The following is a 16,353-nucleotide window of genomic DNA, read 5'->3' as shown; positions in this document are numbered from 1 at the left end:
TGTATTTGGAATCAAGCAGAGCCTATTGTGTTGTTATTGTTGAATAGCAGATGTCCTGTGTAGGCCTATAATAGCAGACACTGATAGTGTTTAGTGAGGCAGAGTACATTACCAGATGTCTAAAGGCAAACTGGGAGCAAAAGTCAAATGCAGTTAAAAACCCCCGGGTGTTATGCATGTCTGATAATCAGGGCCCAGGAGTTCAAAACTTTTAATCTCAATCAGATCCGATCCGATTTTGAAATCCCATTTTTTGTGATCCAGGATCAGACAAGTCGGCCAGATTTTGTCCCTGGAGTTCAAAGCAATTCAGGATAGGATCAACCTGATCCAGATTAGGATTTTTCAAGATGACTAGATCCTGAATATCAGTGCTTTAATCCTACCGATCGCCATCTAGTGGACCTGAAAAATAATACAAGGAAGACAAGAGTCCACATTGCAGAGACATCTATAATGTCTAATTATATTTTTTATTTGAAAGGTGATGACAGATGATGGATTTTTTTTTTTGTTGAAGATATTTTTACTTTAATCTCAATTACATTTGTGATTGACAATCTTTGCTGTGATACTTTTATGAGCATAAACATTTATGTCATCAACATTTGGTTGAAAACAAAATAGACCACCATAAACGAGCAAAAATGGAAAATATAAAATGTATTTCCCATGAAGGCTAAAAAGTGTGTATTATTTCAGTTAACAAACGTTGCCATCTTATTTAAATTGAAACATATTTTAAAATAAATTGTACAGTACATTTTGCTCTGGTAATCCACTGGAAATCCACCCCTCTGGTGGGATCAGGGTAATCCAGTTAAATTGATCCCAATCCTGTGTTGTCGGTTGGAACTACCCATTTTGAAGATTTGATCCAAATTAAAGCTTGGATTGGATTTCCTGATCTGATCGGATATCAAAGTGATCCTAATCCTGTTTTTTGGTTTTGAACTCCCCAAAATCCAGATTTGATCAGATAGGGATTAAAAGTTTTGAACTCCTGGGCCCAGGTGATGTTGTGATTAAGCTTACCTCCATGCTTCCAGAAGGTCAGAACTACAAGATCTACGCAGACAGCAGAGCGGTCACACTTGTGTCATCCTTTGCTGGACCAGACCCTGTGCAGAGAATTCAACGCTGGGACAAAGCCAACAAAACCTTTCGTAGAAGTTGAGAAGCCTTACATTGTGGGTACTTACAAGTACATGGGAGGTGTGGATCCCCATGAAGTCCCGACGCGTGTACATCTTCTGGCACACCATCCTTGCTGTGATCAACAGCTGGCTCCTCTAAGCGGGAGTGCAAAGCTCTAAAGATGCCAAAGCAGGAGATCCTGAACAGGAGACAGTTTCAGGCAGATCTAGCATCCTCTCTCATCCTGGTAAGAATGCATTTCTGCTCTTTGCCGTTTGTAATATTTTTCTATATTCCACTGTCATGTTTTTGACTTGTATCCTAATGTATTTTTGACATGTATCTTGATTAATTCTGTTCTAATCAGGTGAACACAACTCCTCTGAAAACACCCAAGAGAGGACGACCATCTTCAGGCAACGGGAGCCTACTGTAGCACCGACGGTGACATCAAGGAGCCCGTTGAATGTTCAGAAGAGACCATCCTCAGGTGATGGGAGTCCACCAAACGGGGCCCCATCCAAGAGATCACAACCTCCACTGGATGAACGCAAGGACCTAATGGCACATTTTCCAGTGAAGACAAAGAGGACACTGCAGCAAAGCACAAACACACAATGCACCAAGTGTGACGTCCGTTTCTGCTTTTCCGACGATAGGAACTGTTTTTGGGACTACCTTGTATTCATATTTAATAAATGACTATTCATAAAAAATATGACTGATGTGAGTATTATTCATGCTGTATCCTCCTGGGACCCAGCCCATTGACACATGTCCACTGTAGTGGACATTTTGTTAACATGTATCTCCTTTTACTCTTTTGAGGTAATCTATCAATCTCTGATGTACTGTACAGAGGACATCCTGGGCTTTCCAGTGATGTCCTTGGTTACAATTGCATGCTGGGAAGTTCCCCTTTCTTTTAATCCAAAATGGCTGGCATACCAAAACAATGTTAGCATGAGGAAAAGTCAAATATTATTGAATAATTGTTATTTTTAACATGAAAATCATATGTTCTTTAACATGTGAGGAACTATATAATTACTTCTGAAAGCAATTAAATAATTCAAGTTTTGAAATAACAGCTCTTTTATAAATGTCCATTCTAGTGGACGTCAGGACCATGTTCATGGACTTAGTGACTCAATAGTTGCAGGAGACGAAACTGAATCAGACATTTTCTGTACCAGATAGTTAAGGGAGATTCAGATTTGGAGCTCTCAGATGATGAGAGATGACGATTTCACACCTGGGATAGAAGAGGGTCAAGAAGAAGGGGGGAAATATGCAGGAGGCTCCATGAGCGCACAGATACAGAGAGACGGATAGGGATGAGCTGGAAAGACATGGCCCCCTGTGGGCCAAGAGTAGCACGTATGTCTTGTTTTTAGTGGAGCCATGAAAAATGAGAATTGCCTCAGGAATGCGAAGTTTGTTTCTGTGCATGGTCAACTGGAGACCACATCCATAAAACTGGTCGAGATGACCCTACAGCCCGTGCCGACTGGAGTCCAANGTGTGCCTTGGCAGTCTCAATAACTAGTTTAGCTAGTTCCAAAGTAGATAAACTAGCTAAGTGTGTTAGGTCTAACTCTTAGTGTATTTAATTTTGCTCCACTCAACGTTCCGTCACAGCGGGGGAGCTGTGATCCGGAAGAGCTGCGTGTTCTCCGTCAGCAGCAGCTGATCTGATCTCTGATCCCTCTCTCGCATCCGGTTATACTTCACTCGCGTTTATGTCCAAATCTATCAGATCTAGCAGACCACATCCATAAAACTGGTCGAGATGACCCTACAGCCCGTGCCGACTGGAGTCCAATGAGGTACTTTTCCCAGTAAATTGACTAAGTCTTTGAAGATCTGGAAAGATTCACCAAAAACCAAACTAGTTTTTTAGTGACCAAATAAACAGCAATGTTCAGATCAATTACTTATTTGTTTTAAATAAAGGTGAATGTATTGTATTAATATCACTCTATAAACATAATACGTTACATAGTCTGTTAATTTTGGCTGTCTTTTCAAACTAAAATGGTCCTGACGTCCTCTACAGTGGATTGAAATTGAATTAAAAGTGCAAGATGTTTTTTTAACCCTAAATAGGTAGGAAATAAAAAATAAAGAAGACTGGAAAACATTTTTTTCCTCTGTAATCAATCCTGCATATCAACCCTAGTAGCAGTATATTTATTCAGACAATGTGAGTAGAAATACAGAAATCCTGCTCCCACCTAAGCCCAACGTTGCAATATTACATTTCCCTAAGAATTATCAAAACGTAAAAAATTATGAAAACTCTTTCATTTCTGCTCCAGAGGCTCCCTACAACAACATCAGAAAGGTTTAAAAATGAATTCTAACAATCAGGTGCTCAGATTGGGCAGCCATCACAAGGTCAGCTGTACAAAATATAGCTACATTTGACTACATTTTTATTTTTGCTGAACTGGCTTCATTATTGCTGGAAATGTGTCCATTTAGGGCTGCAGAGCATCATACAGTATGTTTAGGCATCCCATCAGATCCAATTAGATGCTGAGTGGGATCTTCCACAACACGAGGGCCTGGTCCAGCCTTAAACACAAACAACGAAAGATCATTAGGAAGTTATCTTCTGAAATTGTGTCTTTGTGTTAACATGGAAATACACAATTTAAAGCGTTGCAAATAAAGTCTTTACTTGAATAAGAAATTATGTGTAATAAAGCATTCATCTGTATTTATGAACTCATTCACTTAGTCTAACATCATTGTAGCAGAGGAACCAAAATCTACCACAATCTTCAACTGAGGTAAGGCAACACAATGTTACGTAAGGGCAGTTAAAGGAAGTGTTGACATCAATTGAAACGTATCTAGCAATCTGAAAACTGATATATCACATTTCTTTTCAAGACAAGGTGCCGCCTTAAGAAAACACACCAATACATATAAATCAAAACAGACAACATTGATTTTAGGTTGCTGTAAACGTATAGAGCAACAGAGGGATTATATCAGTGGGTATGTTTGTGTACCTTTGTACTAATAATGTAGCTGATTCCTTTTGGCATAGGCTCTAGACCAATAGCCTGTTTCAGCTCCTCGGAAAGAGCAGCTTGGTTAACTGGAAGACCCTGAATAAACCTGCAGAGGAGGAAGAAACATTCAATGACCCATTTCAAACAGCTGATAGGAGCCACACAAACACCCATCTATCAGTGTATATTTATGTTAATAGTTAAATGTTTTGGATAAATCAAGTAGTTTGTATGACAGTTATTTTTTGAAGACCTAAAGCCAACTAGGTCGGGTATCTGTCCACTCACTGTCCTCCGTTGCTCTCAGGGGGGAAGAAATGTTGCACTGCCTGAACGAACTCCGGAACATGCTGCTGCAGAGTGTAGATCACAGCGTTGGGGCCTGCATCAAATGTGTAGGCCAACTGGAGTGGAAGAAACAGAAGGGACCGTCATACAGAGAGTTTAAAATCCACCTCCACAAGTTTCACATCTTCATTACACCATCTCAGAAATTCAGCTTCATACCCTGAGAAACATTTCTTACACAAGAAAAACATACAAATGTTGTAGCAGCAGTGATACAAAAAAGAGAAGACTACATTTATACATAATGCACAATACCATAAGACATACACACTGCCACAGACCAATCGTTTGCAGAACATTTAAAGAATGTTTGTAGTTAAGATGTTTAAGCTAAATTGGACAACAACTGCATAAATGATAACTAATATTTTACAAGCAACTTCAAAGTTGTATGAATAATTATCTGACCTTCAAAGCAGCCATGTTTTAAATGATTAATCTATTTCTTTTTGAAAATATCTTAATCCTTGCTTTCTTTAAGTATCAGAGTTCCTAGACGGCACCGGTGATGATGGCTGCCGTGTCTTTTGCTCCTCTCCAACGCTGCCTTTTTTCCCGCTTTATTTCACTATTATTTGATTTATTGTGTTGCACTGTTGGAGGAGCCTGTGAACTACGATTTTCATTGTCATAACTACACTGTAGCTATGTACAAATGACAATAAAAGCCTTGAATCCAGAGTTGTATTATTGTTGCATAATAATGCGGTAAGAAATACAAAAATGGTTTGAATATAGAAATAAAGAGACACATACATAGCTGTCCAAAGCTATTTCTCGAGATCTACAGAAGAGTGAAGTTGCTCACCCTTGTCTCCCCGTAGTGTCTGTTATACCGATGCACCAAGTTGATAACCTGTTGAGACACACTGTTGAGGTAGAAGATAGGAGGGTATGTGTCAAGGCAGGTTGCATGGAACTGGTTACTGTCCTTCATGGTTAGTTCAGCAAATGCAACAAAGTCCTTTCCCCGCACCGCTTCAATCATCTCCTCCATCCGGCCCGGGACGACAGACTCTGCCCGGTGCTGCAGACACAGAACCAAGACAAGAGTGTAAATGAAGATATTCTTCACTTTTAACAGTATTGACAGTAATGTTAGTATACTAACAGCTGTTAGTTCATGTAAGTGAACAAAGTACCTTTAGGAGACAGCTTGTTTGTACACTGGTTTGCATCCCAGATGTGCTTCCAACTGACTTCTTCTCAGCACTGGCCTGTGGAAAAGTGCATTCATTACACCTGATATACATTTTCTATTTTTTATTTAAAAAGTTCACTCAAAATGGGGTACACGGACCCCTAGGGGTATGTTGGAGTACTGCAGGGAGATACTGTGAGATTTATTTTATGTTAACGAAAAAAACAACATCATTCATGCATTTAAACAAACTACTAATAGTAGATTAACTACTTTATTCAAAGGTTTACAGCAATTCTGGATAATAAAATGGGAAAAATAAACCGGGTGCTCTCTTTTCCTCTCCCTCTCCTGACAGCCCGTCAGTCTTGTGCAGCTCGCTGAATCTGTAATAAGTGACCCGACAGTAAAGAATACAGATCATGTATAACTAGTTTAGCTAGTTCCAGAGTAGATAAACTAGCTAAGTGTGTTCGGTCTAACTCTTAGTGTATTTAATTTTGCTCCACTCAACGGTCCGTCACAGCGGCGGAGCTGTGATCCGGTAGAGCTGCGTGTTCTCCCTCAGCAGCAGCTGATCTGATATCTGATCTCTCTCTCGCGTCCGGTTAGACTTCACTCGCGTTTATGTCCAAATCTATCAGATCTAGCTAGTTCTAGCTAATGATATGACTGCCTGCTTATCAAAGGACACCAAAACAATAAGCGTTGCTTGGCAACGTCGTGTGGCCGCAAATATAGCGCTGCATTATGCATAATGTTTATATGAGGGGTTAAAATCCCATGCTCATAAAATGCTCATATATTTTTTCTCTTCATTCCCCGTGCCCCAAAATAAATAAATACATAAGAGCAATGGAGAATGGGAGTGTGGTAGAGCGNTTAAAGAGCAACTTCCAGGTTAAAGACACCTGTGAATAAATGTTTAGGAAAATGATGAATACACTAGATTTTCAAAAAAATATACAGAAATATACACTACAGTGACATCTGGCGTCGTTTTTGTAAGAAATGTTCACTTCCGCATAAAAAAGCCTCGGCACGTGACCTCCCCCGTGTGACGTAACATGGGGGACACAAGGGGGAGAGCGGCCGGTGTAACGTATTAATAAACATGGATCCCAATGCTAGTTTCGATACTGAAGACACAGAAGAAGTTGAACATGAATATTCGAATGCATATCAGTGTTTCCCCTAGGTTTACTGCCTTGGCAGGGTGCTGANTATGAACAGAGTTACACATATTTCAAAACGCGAAGTGTAATAACTGCAGTTTGCCTCCCTGTCAGAATGACAAAGCTCTTCAGTGAAGCACAAGCCCATATTTCTCACTAAATTGTAAGTACAACTTATTAAAAAGATCAGTTCAATGCAACTAATGTCGTCTTAGTGTTATTGCATGATGTTAAAATTGGTTGGCCATGAATTTAGTGATGGATTGTAAACATTTGAAATGTAGCATTTAAGTGTTTCTCAGTTACAAGGTTGTTGTTTTAATAAATCAGACACTGATGGCGCAAGGCTGTACTGTACCTCTTTGTATAGGCATTTGTTCCCTAACAAATTGTTTTTGCACTGATCATGGGGTGCTTGGCTGAATCTTTTTTTCAAAGGGGGTACATTATTGAAAAAAGTTTGAGAACCACTGCACTAGACAATGTGTTTGCTCTACATGTTGCATAAAATATTGTCATTCATAGTAGTAAATAAATAAAGTATGCAATATTCACAATAGATGATCAGTGCAGTTCAATCAGGACAAAATTATCATGAATTCACAGTTCTCCAAAACAAAAATGGACCTACCACAAGTACAAGGATTCTGAGCTCAGGCCAATGAGTCTCTGGCTCCACCTGCTGGGCTAGACTGTCCTTGCCATCATCTTTCTGTCCCATGATCCACTGCACGAACCCTCCATACATACTGCGGCATGCACTGCCTGAGCCTTGCCGAGCAATCCCAGACAACTCCCCCTCTGTGCCAAACACCCGGGCCAGAGTGTAAACTGCAACACAAAGAAAAAAAAGGGAGTTAGAGCAGAGGAGGCTGGCACACAATAAGATATATAGATAGATACTTTATTGATCCCAATTTGGGAAATTATTTTTGTTACAGAAGCATCATCAGTGTGTTCAAACATTAAAATAAAAATACTTAAAAAGTGGAAAAGAAAATTAACAACTAAAACATAAAAGTAAAAATTAAATTAAATATGATATCATATCCTATATAAACAATATAAACAGTATCATAATTCTGCATAATTAAAAAGGCAATATAATCAAAGTATAAGTATGATCAAACTGGTTTTATTCTATGCTGAAAGCAACTTTTGAGCTTTTACTATCAAAAAATAATACTTAAGTCATTATAGTGCGCACTCTCACCTAAACAAGCAAATCCAGCAGCAGAGGAGGCGAGCCCGGCAGCAGTGGGGAAGTTGTTAACCGAGCAGATGTGGACTTTGAGAGACAGAACAGACGGATCCAGAGCAGGGTCCCCATCATTACGTCTCTTCCTTGCTAGTCTGCGAACTAAATACCAAAACAAGTAAGGATGACATAGTGGCTTGCTCTGTCTCTAACTCATCTGTGTTTTAAAGAGGGTATATTAACAGACAGGACTCACTCTCTCTCAGACAGGACTGTAGTCTTGGATGGGTTATATCCTCCTCTTTGCCATTTAGCCATATTCGATCTTCTTTAAATGATCTGCTAGTTGCAATCGTTGTGGTTGTTTTCAGCTGAAAAGAAGGAGGACATGTCAGATATACATGTGTTGTTACTATCTTATCACTAACACAAAGTCATATAAGGAAACACATATGACACCATGTGTGTTACCCATCACCCAGGCACACATCATGGAAATTAATCATTTATTTGTAATGGCAAAAAAAAAGTTTACAGTGACCATGGAGCACAACAACGATATGTCAGCTCTGCTACAGAGTTTGTCAAAACATTGTTTTGCCCACAGTGAGCATGAAAGAGACATTGCACGACAACAAGTGAATATAAATATTTCATGACTTACCTCAAAACTGTAAATACTTTAACATAAACATGCCACGAGAAGCATTGTTGAATAAGCCTCTTTACTTTGATTTATGGTATCCTTTAATGATGACAGGAAAACAGAGCTGTTCACTGTAACAGCTCTGGATAACAATTGACACAAAAACAACCCTTTTCCAACAGAAACCACATTCAAAGTCTGCTTGATGACATTTTTTTAAAATTAAAATACCTGGTCTTGATGCAATGTGACGCTCAACGATGAATTAATGGGTAGAATTAATTCTTCATTTCTTTTCCCCCCTGAAAAGAAAGTAGACCAAAATGTACACAAGATGCATACATGAATTATCAAATCAAATCAGGTTTTATTTATATAGCACATTTTAAAAACGATTTTTGGTCGAGCCAATAAATAACACATTACTACAATCGCAAACAGTAAAGACAATAAACTACAACAGCAAATATAAAAATCGAACACAGAGAAATGTCATGAGTCGTGCTCCACTCTGACTAGAAGGCCAGGGAGAAGAATTATTATAAGATTGATACAACAGAGGTGGGAAGTAACTAAGTAAATGTATTCAAGTGCTGAACTAAAGTACCATTTTGTGATACTTGTTCTTTACTTGAGTTTTGCATGTTCTGCTTCTTTGTACTTCTGAGTACTTTTGGTACTTTGAGTATTTTTTTTATGCCAACACTTTTCTACTTGAGTAACAATTTTGAATGCAGGACTTTTAATATGATCACAGTATTTAAACACTCTGGAACTTCTACTTTTACTTAAGTACAACATCTGAATACTTCTCCCACTTCTGTGATACAATGACACGATATTAAAATGCTCAACATTTCCCTTTAATGCACTATATTCAGTAAAACATCCCGAACAGGTCGCCATAGAACAATAACACGTAAAATATTGTCGTTTTGGATTAAATGATCATTGTTTCTTAAAGCTAACTTAAATTCAGAACACAAGCATGCACACAAGTCGAGGTGATACTTACAGTATTTGATGACAGCTATGTTCACTGGAGCGGTGCATGTAACTATGTTTGGCTTTTCCATAGTATTCTCAGGCATAGCTGTTTATGTAAACCGGTGTTTATATTGATAACACTACCTGAACACTCAGAAATACACTTTAAATGCTCCTCAGGGTTTAGCAGTCACAGTTAAGCTAACACTGTACAACCTTACTACAGCTTTTCATCGAGCTGTTTTCCGATTGGCTGTTGTCGAACATGTGGCTTAGCCTGCGACCAATCAGAGCTAAGCCGTTTTGCCGTGCCAATGAGAGATCATCTGACCACAGTCGTGCGAAAATCGGGCAATAACAGAGACCATCCCACAACACTGCCTCACTGATGAAAGGGGTAGAGTTACGATCATAGACTGTATATATATAAAGGTTACGATACGATATACTTTATTGTCCCCGTAAGGAAATTTGTTCTGGACTCCGTCCTGCAGTTCCGCATACATGTACATATACATTATTCAGGTCTTTTAAATGTATACTAATTTAAACATACTTAAAATAATATGTATTTACCAGAGCATCACTTACACCCCTTTAGGCATTATTATAACATTTTTACTGTATCACACTGTACATTTTGAGCCTGATAACCATTATTATTACACTACTGTATATGTTTACATTTGTATTATTGTGATAAATTGTAGTAAAATGTGCAAATGTTTCCTATATATATATAGCAATAATATATAAGAATATTTGTATTTGATTTGTTTCTAAAATTGTGCACCTGTTATATCTATTTTCTCCCTACTAAATAAACATATTCTGACTGAACAGCCTTGGGAAAGTAAAATGATGATTATGATATTCAATTATTTTAGACCAATCTGACTTATAATACTTGTATTGTATACGCTCTAGGCTGTAGTTAGATAAGTACAAATTATAATTGTTTTATTCAGTGTGATACACGGTGTTGCAAGTACTGCACTTTAGTGCAATTTGGGGTATATCATACTTGAGTATTTCCATTGTATAGCCTACTACTATATTATATTTCAGATGTTAATTGCACACACATTTGATGATCTTAATAACTATATATAAGTGTTAAACTAAGCAGTACATGGCAGTATATATGTAATGTTTTAAGAATAAGAACTGGGTAACATACTTTTAAATTTATTTGAGATTTCTGTTTTTAACGCATAATTCAGTGTTTTACACAAAACTCCTTCCATCTTGCTGCTCCTTTCTTTAATGAGCATTTCTTAATCTTCCATTTGACATTGTAGGAACACAAAAGTGTATAGCAATGATGAATGTTATTAAATCTGTATTGTTTGCAGTCATTAAAGCTGACTGTAAAGTTATGGCAACAGTTATACATGTTTCCATTGGTTGTTTGACTGTGGCTTGGTACTTTCTTGAAATACATATCCTATTCATACTTTTCAGTTGAAAAGTAGTTGCATACACTTTGCCATCTGTTGACTCTTTAAAATATGTATAGTTGGTGAGGATACTGTGTAGTGATGCTGCAAAGTGTGTCTCTTCTTGAGTTGGGTATATCCCAATCATGAGAAGGGCCTTGACCCATCATCATCATCATCATCATCATCATCAATGTAAAACCCCCTACATTTTCCAAATGTCAGAAGGGTTCACCACTCTTGCATAAAATAACTAATCATTTAAAAATGGTTAACTAGAAGAAAAAAAACAACATTTAAAATGTAAGACTTTTTAAATTGTTTTATGTAAACCTTTAACATACATCTCAGCAAAAAGAAAACATCCAAGTGCAACATACAAATGTTGGCCTGAATAAAGAGCAATGTGTTTATTAACAAAACATTCTAGATAAAATGCACCAACAGCAGTGCACTTTGTATAACTTCTTGTGATTGAACAGAACAATTAAACATGGTGGAGAAAGAAAAGAGTAACTACTGAGAAGGACTAGAGGAGTAAAACAGTGCCATCAGCTGTTAGGGGTACAACACATCCAGAGCACATTTGTAGCAACTTGTTTGGAAAGACATCGCAAAAGAGTCCCTTCTTTGACACTGTGTGTATTATACTGCCTACCAGTTATGTCAACATTTAACTCCACTTTGTTCTTTCCTCTTGGTAATGTCGTTCCAGAGACACAAATCAGACAGTGTGGAATCCCAGGTTCTACTAACAGGTCAAAGACAGTATCAGAGTCCGAGTAAAGCAGATCCTCTCCTGTTTTTTGGCCTGTTCCTCCAGTTTAAAGTTAGTCATCATCCTCATCATCTGAGTCCATCACCCTCCGCCTGTTGAACTACAGAGAGCATACATTTTGTAAGATAGAGAAGTGACGGATAATACATCAAACATAGGAGATACTTCAGTGGGACTTACTGTCACGGTCATCTTCTTCTCGGTTTGCTGACAGACTTTTTCTAGAATGTCGATCAAGCCCGACTCTGAAATCTGACCATAACAAAAAACACTTATTGCTCTGCTCGCAGGAGAAGGAATATCTATAACTAAAGTGCTTCAAGCATCAGAAAGTGGTGGACTTACCTTTCCTCCCAACTTTCCAAAACGAGCCATTTGAATGAGATAATTTTCCACTGCATTGGCCTTATCCGGCTTCACTAAAGCAAGATTGTTCACTGAAAAAAAGAAGATAGAAATATTATTCACATGCAGCACTGAACGTTTATCAAAAAAATCCAGTAAGAGGAGCTTGAGGTTTTCCTAGTAAATCCTTTATGACACTTTCAGTAAATAGAAACCACTCATAAGTTGTGTTTCATGTTGAATGTTTGTTGATTTTCACACAAATGTTTGCATTATAGTTTTGTGTCCTTTTTTTTATATTCCAAAGAAATAAACACATTAAATGATTGCACTTTGTTCTAGATAGCTTGATCAACTTTGAAAAGTTATTTGAATAGATATAACAATAAATATGAGAGCTAACTTACATCTGGCACGGGCAGACTGGTCCAAAACCTGAGCCAATATAGTGTTCCTCATGTCCGTTTCTCTGTGAATAAAATGGAAAATATTACCACATCAGCAATCACTGTCAAAATCTGCAATTGGGACGAGTAAAGGGAAAACAGTAAAGAACAATTATTAAACTTTCGCCATCAGAACAGTGGATTTCTCCAGATTGGTCCCACAGCTACACAGGTTTAATATGATATCAAATGTTTATTACTTTTCTTTAAGATATACTGTAACTCTGAACCATCATCTCAAAAAGGTTGGTAGATAACATTTCCAGGTGTTCTTGTATACAAATGTTGTTTTTGTTCTAATGTTACCTTTGTTTGGCCTCCTCTCCCTGTTGCTGATTATTTGAGGCATCCTGAAAGAACAGATTAGAGCACCATTACATAAACGTTATATTTGTTTGTAATCTCTTAAATGTAATCATCACTTATATTTCTAGCCACTGATATGTGTAAGATATGTGCTGGGTTGGATATATTTTTATTTGAAAAAAAGAGAAAGCACTGCCTTGCGGGGAAAGCTAAACAATTGCAAGAATATAATGGTTTTGTAAAAAGTACAAGTATAAATTAATAACATTCTTACAAGGTCATACCTTCTTCAACTAATGTTTCATTTTGTTACGTGGATAGTAAAAAAAAGAACCTCATGTTAATGAAGCTGGCCTGACTTCATACTTAACATTATTCTAACAGACAATTTATGAGAATACTTCACCCCATCTAAGCTTTACCCTGTATTTGTGAAATGGAACAGAAATACATTTAAATAGGTTAAATTGTTCATAAGTCATTGTTTAATTTTGCTCAGCTAACACTGTCATTGTCATTTGGTGCAGAGCTAGCAGTGCAAGTAATGGGACATTGGTTATTATTATTGTGATTTATCCAACTAAATACTGAGTTAATTACATTTCATGTAGATGCACATGGCTATCTTAGGAGGGCTGCATCTATTCCCCTTACAGATGGTTAAATCATTTGAGTTTCGGTGACTGGTTTAGCCACACTAGCTAGCAGCATAATGAAGCTCTCTTCAGCATCTCCTTATAAGGCGGCCGTAAACACGCTTCTGCTCATGTTTTGTCCTTACCCCTTGCTTTGCCTGTAGTTCCGACATTCGTTGACGCCTAATTGCTTCTAATTCTTCGTCTGCCATGGTTAGGAATAGTGATGTGGACCCACAACAGTGAAAAAGAAAGCGGTAACGTAATTAAATGTGCCCAAATTCTCCTCTGAGGCAAGGCCCTACCCAGTCCAGGGGAGTGTAGTCAATTTCGGAAAAAACGATCCAAGACTAAAGCAATCGAAAACAGAGTAATGATCACACAAGAAAAACAAGTTGTTAGTTTATGGTGTACTACGTAGGCTACTACTCTAATACTTAATAATTACAGCACAGCATAGGCGTCATTTGCGTCATTTGCATTTAATAAATACACCCGCCAGCCAACGCGAATCCTCGTTTCTAATTTTCCAATAATGTGAATACAATTTTAAACCATTACATCTTGTAGCAATCAAGTCCGTGTAGCTTTGTTTCAATTGTTGTCTTTCTTTAACTAGTAAGCAGACTGCAATCCAATATTTGTCATATTAAAAGTCAAGTTCTACCAAAATCACTTCACACATGTCCTAACGATTCCCTGGAAAGGATTTTTGTATTGAATGCATTTGTTTTATTTTTTGCGAATATTCTTTAAGAAACGTTTTATTTGTTTAATTATGTACTTTGGCCAGAAACATCATTTTTTAAATCTCTGGGTTCGAAAAGTTCGAACCCACGGTCTCATCTAGATATGGACTGAAGCTTTAACCACTGATACAGCTATACAGCAACCTGTGCAGGCAGGATTGATTTGAAGTGACTCAATCACATTACCTTTTTTTCATTATTATTATTTTTTCATTATTTAATTATTTATTACATTTTGATTTGCTTTATATTATTATTATTATTATTATTATGATTATTATTATAATATGTATTTAATATTATTATTATTATTTTATTTTAAAATTTGAAATATTTTGTTATATTATTATTATTTAAAAAAATTATAAAATTCACCCACACACGCATGCCATCTTGTCTCCCACCACACTTCACTTTGCCATGCTAGGAAGCGAACCACCGACCCTGTGGTTGTTAGGCATCCATCCACTAAAACTTAAAAAAAAACTTTAAAATAAAGTCCTCGCCGACAGGGGGGCAGTCCCCCGGAGGTGTTGGGGACCTACTCTATATACGCTGTACTCTGTACTCTCTGTACACTCAGATATATTATTTATTGTATCATAGCCTGATTTTATTAAACATTTGTCAAGCTGTTGAGGATGGGAATAGCCTAAATTGTCACATGTCTTCACAGGGCGTGTTCATGGTCCTTTTTAAGAGAACAGTGCACTGTCAATGATTTGATGGTATTTATACAAAATTAGTATTGGAATCAGTTTCATTTAGACTCAACCTGTAAGACAGGTCTCAGTGGGTCACGCGCCTTAACCCTGCATTACAATAGGCAGGAACACTCTGCTGTCGCCCACCAGCTGAAGAGAGTTAACTAATTAGAGGGGCGTGCCCCCACAGCTGTGAGAACTCAGCAATCAGGTGTCCATCTTAGGTGGCTCTTTCCTGGAGCGTCAGCCAGACGAAGACTGACAAAGACATTGGAGTCACGAGGGAGGCAAAGAGGAGGCAAAGAGGAGGCAAATCCTACTTTGATTGAGCTAAGTATCGCTGGTGTTTTCTTTTGTTTTATTCAATTCTCTTTGGTTTTCTAGCCCCTCATGCTATAATCATGTGTATTTTCTCCATTCCTGTTCATGTGTCCTCTCGCAATTATCACTGGCCCCGTGTATCTCCTAATCGGTATAACCGGCCTGTTCTTGTCTATCCCACATGCTCCACCGAGATCCAACATCTCGTTTCAGGGGGCCTGTGGAACTGCCAGTCAGCTGTTCCTAAGGCTGACTTCATCTCTGGCTACGCTTCCCTGCAGTCTCTGGATTTCCTTGCTCTCACGGAGACCTGGATTACTCCATCCAACACATCCACCCCAGCAGCTCTCTCCACAGCATATTCCTTCTCCCATACACCCAGACCCTCTGGCAGAGGAGGTGGCACTGGTCTCCTGCTCTCTCCCAACTGGAGCTTTTCCCTCTTCAAGCTACCTAACTAATTCCAGGCTTAGTCCTCCTTCCCTCCCGACTCTCGTGGCTACTCCGTTTCCATCTCCCCTCTCCCTTGCCTCCAACGCCGCCGTCGTCTACGTCTGTAATCTTCTCCTAAGTCCAAACAATTACAAACCCTTTCCCCATCTCTCTTACTTTACTTTCTTCACTAGCTACACACTTCGCCCAACATTGTCTCTCCCAATCTTCAGATCACGTCACAAGGAACTCTTATACTCTAGTTCCTGTCACGGTCGCAAATACTCAACCACCCCTACCTCTGTCCCTCTTCCGTTTCCACCAATTTTCTCTACAATCAAAGTCTATAGAAGGGACAGACCTCCAGACTTCAGAGCGCTCTTTCATGTCGCAGCTCCCGCGTCAAAGTCCCTACCATTCTCCTCTAATAGATTAAGGAGGTTCTTCAGGGGGTTCCGCGGACCACCTCGCCCATCTCTTGGTTGTTACCAATTAACACATTACCCAATGACACTGGCCCGTACCTTAAGCTTTCCGACG

At 38.4% G+C, this 16,353-nt stretch overlaps 2 protein-coding genes across 2 annotated transcripts; both read right to left on the bottom strand.

Moving 5' to 3' along the window:
* Nucleotides 1–3,291: 3,291 nt before the first annotated feature.
* mvda (mevalonate (diphospho) decarboxylase a) lies at nt 3,292–9,896 on the bottom strand. The gene is made up of 10 exons (XM_010793791.1): nt 9,687–9,896; nt 8,903–8,973; nt 8,282–8,396; nt 8,041–8,187; nt 7,459–7,658; nt 5,654–5,728; nt 5,320–5,538; nt 4,452–4,567; nt 4,161–4,269; nt 3,292–3,717 (listed from the first exon to the last, which is right to left on the bottom strand). Exons 1-10 carry the CDS (start codon nt 9,760–9,762, stop codon nt 3,637–3,639), a joined length of 1,209 nt encoding a protein of 402 aa, XP_010792093.1. The 5' UTR covers nt 9,763–9,896; the 3' UTR covers nt 3,292–3,636.
* Nucleotides 9,897–11,404: 1,508 nt separating this feature from the next.
* Nucleotides 11,405–13,936, bottom strand: pdcd5 (programmed cell death 5). Its single transcript, XM_010793790.1, has 6 exons — nt 13,754–13,936; nt 12,973–13,016; nt 12,628–12,689; nt 12,221–12,312; nt 12,056–12,127; nt 11,405–11,975 (listed from the first exon to the last, which is right to left on the bottom strand). Exons 1-6 carry the CDS (start codon nt 13,817–13,819, stop codon nt 11,928–11,930), a joined length of 384 nt encoding a protein of 127 aa, XP_010792092.1. The 5' UTR covers nt 13,820–13,936; the 3' UTR covers nt 11,405–11,927.
* Nucleotides 13,937–16,353: the final 2,417 nt, after the last annotated feature.

This window comes from Notothenia coriiceps, unplaced genomic scaffold, assembly GCF_000735185.1.
Source record: "Notothenia coriiceps isolate Sejong01 unplaced genomic scaffold, NC01 NC01_scaffold00037244, whole genome shotgun sequence".
NCBI lineage: Eukaryota > Metazoa > Chordata > Actinopteri > Perciformes > Nototheniidae > Notothenia > Notothenia coriiceps.
This window is presented reverse-complemented; position numbering and strand designations above follow the sequence as displayed.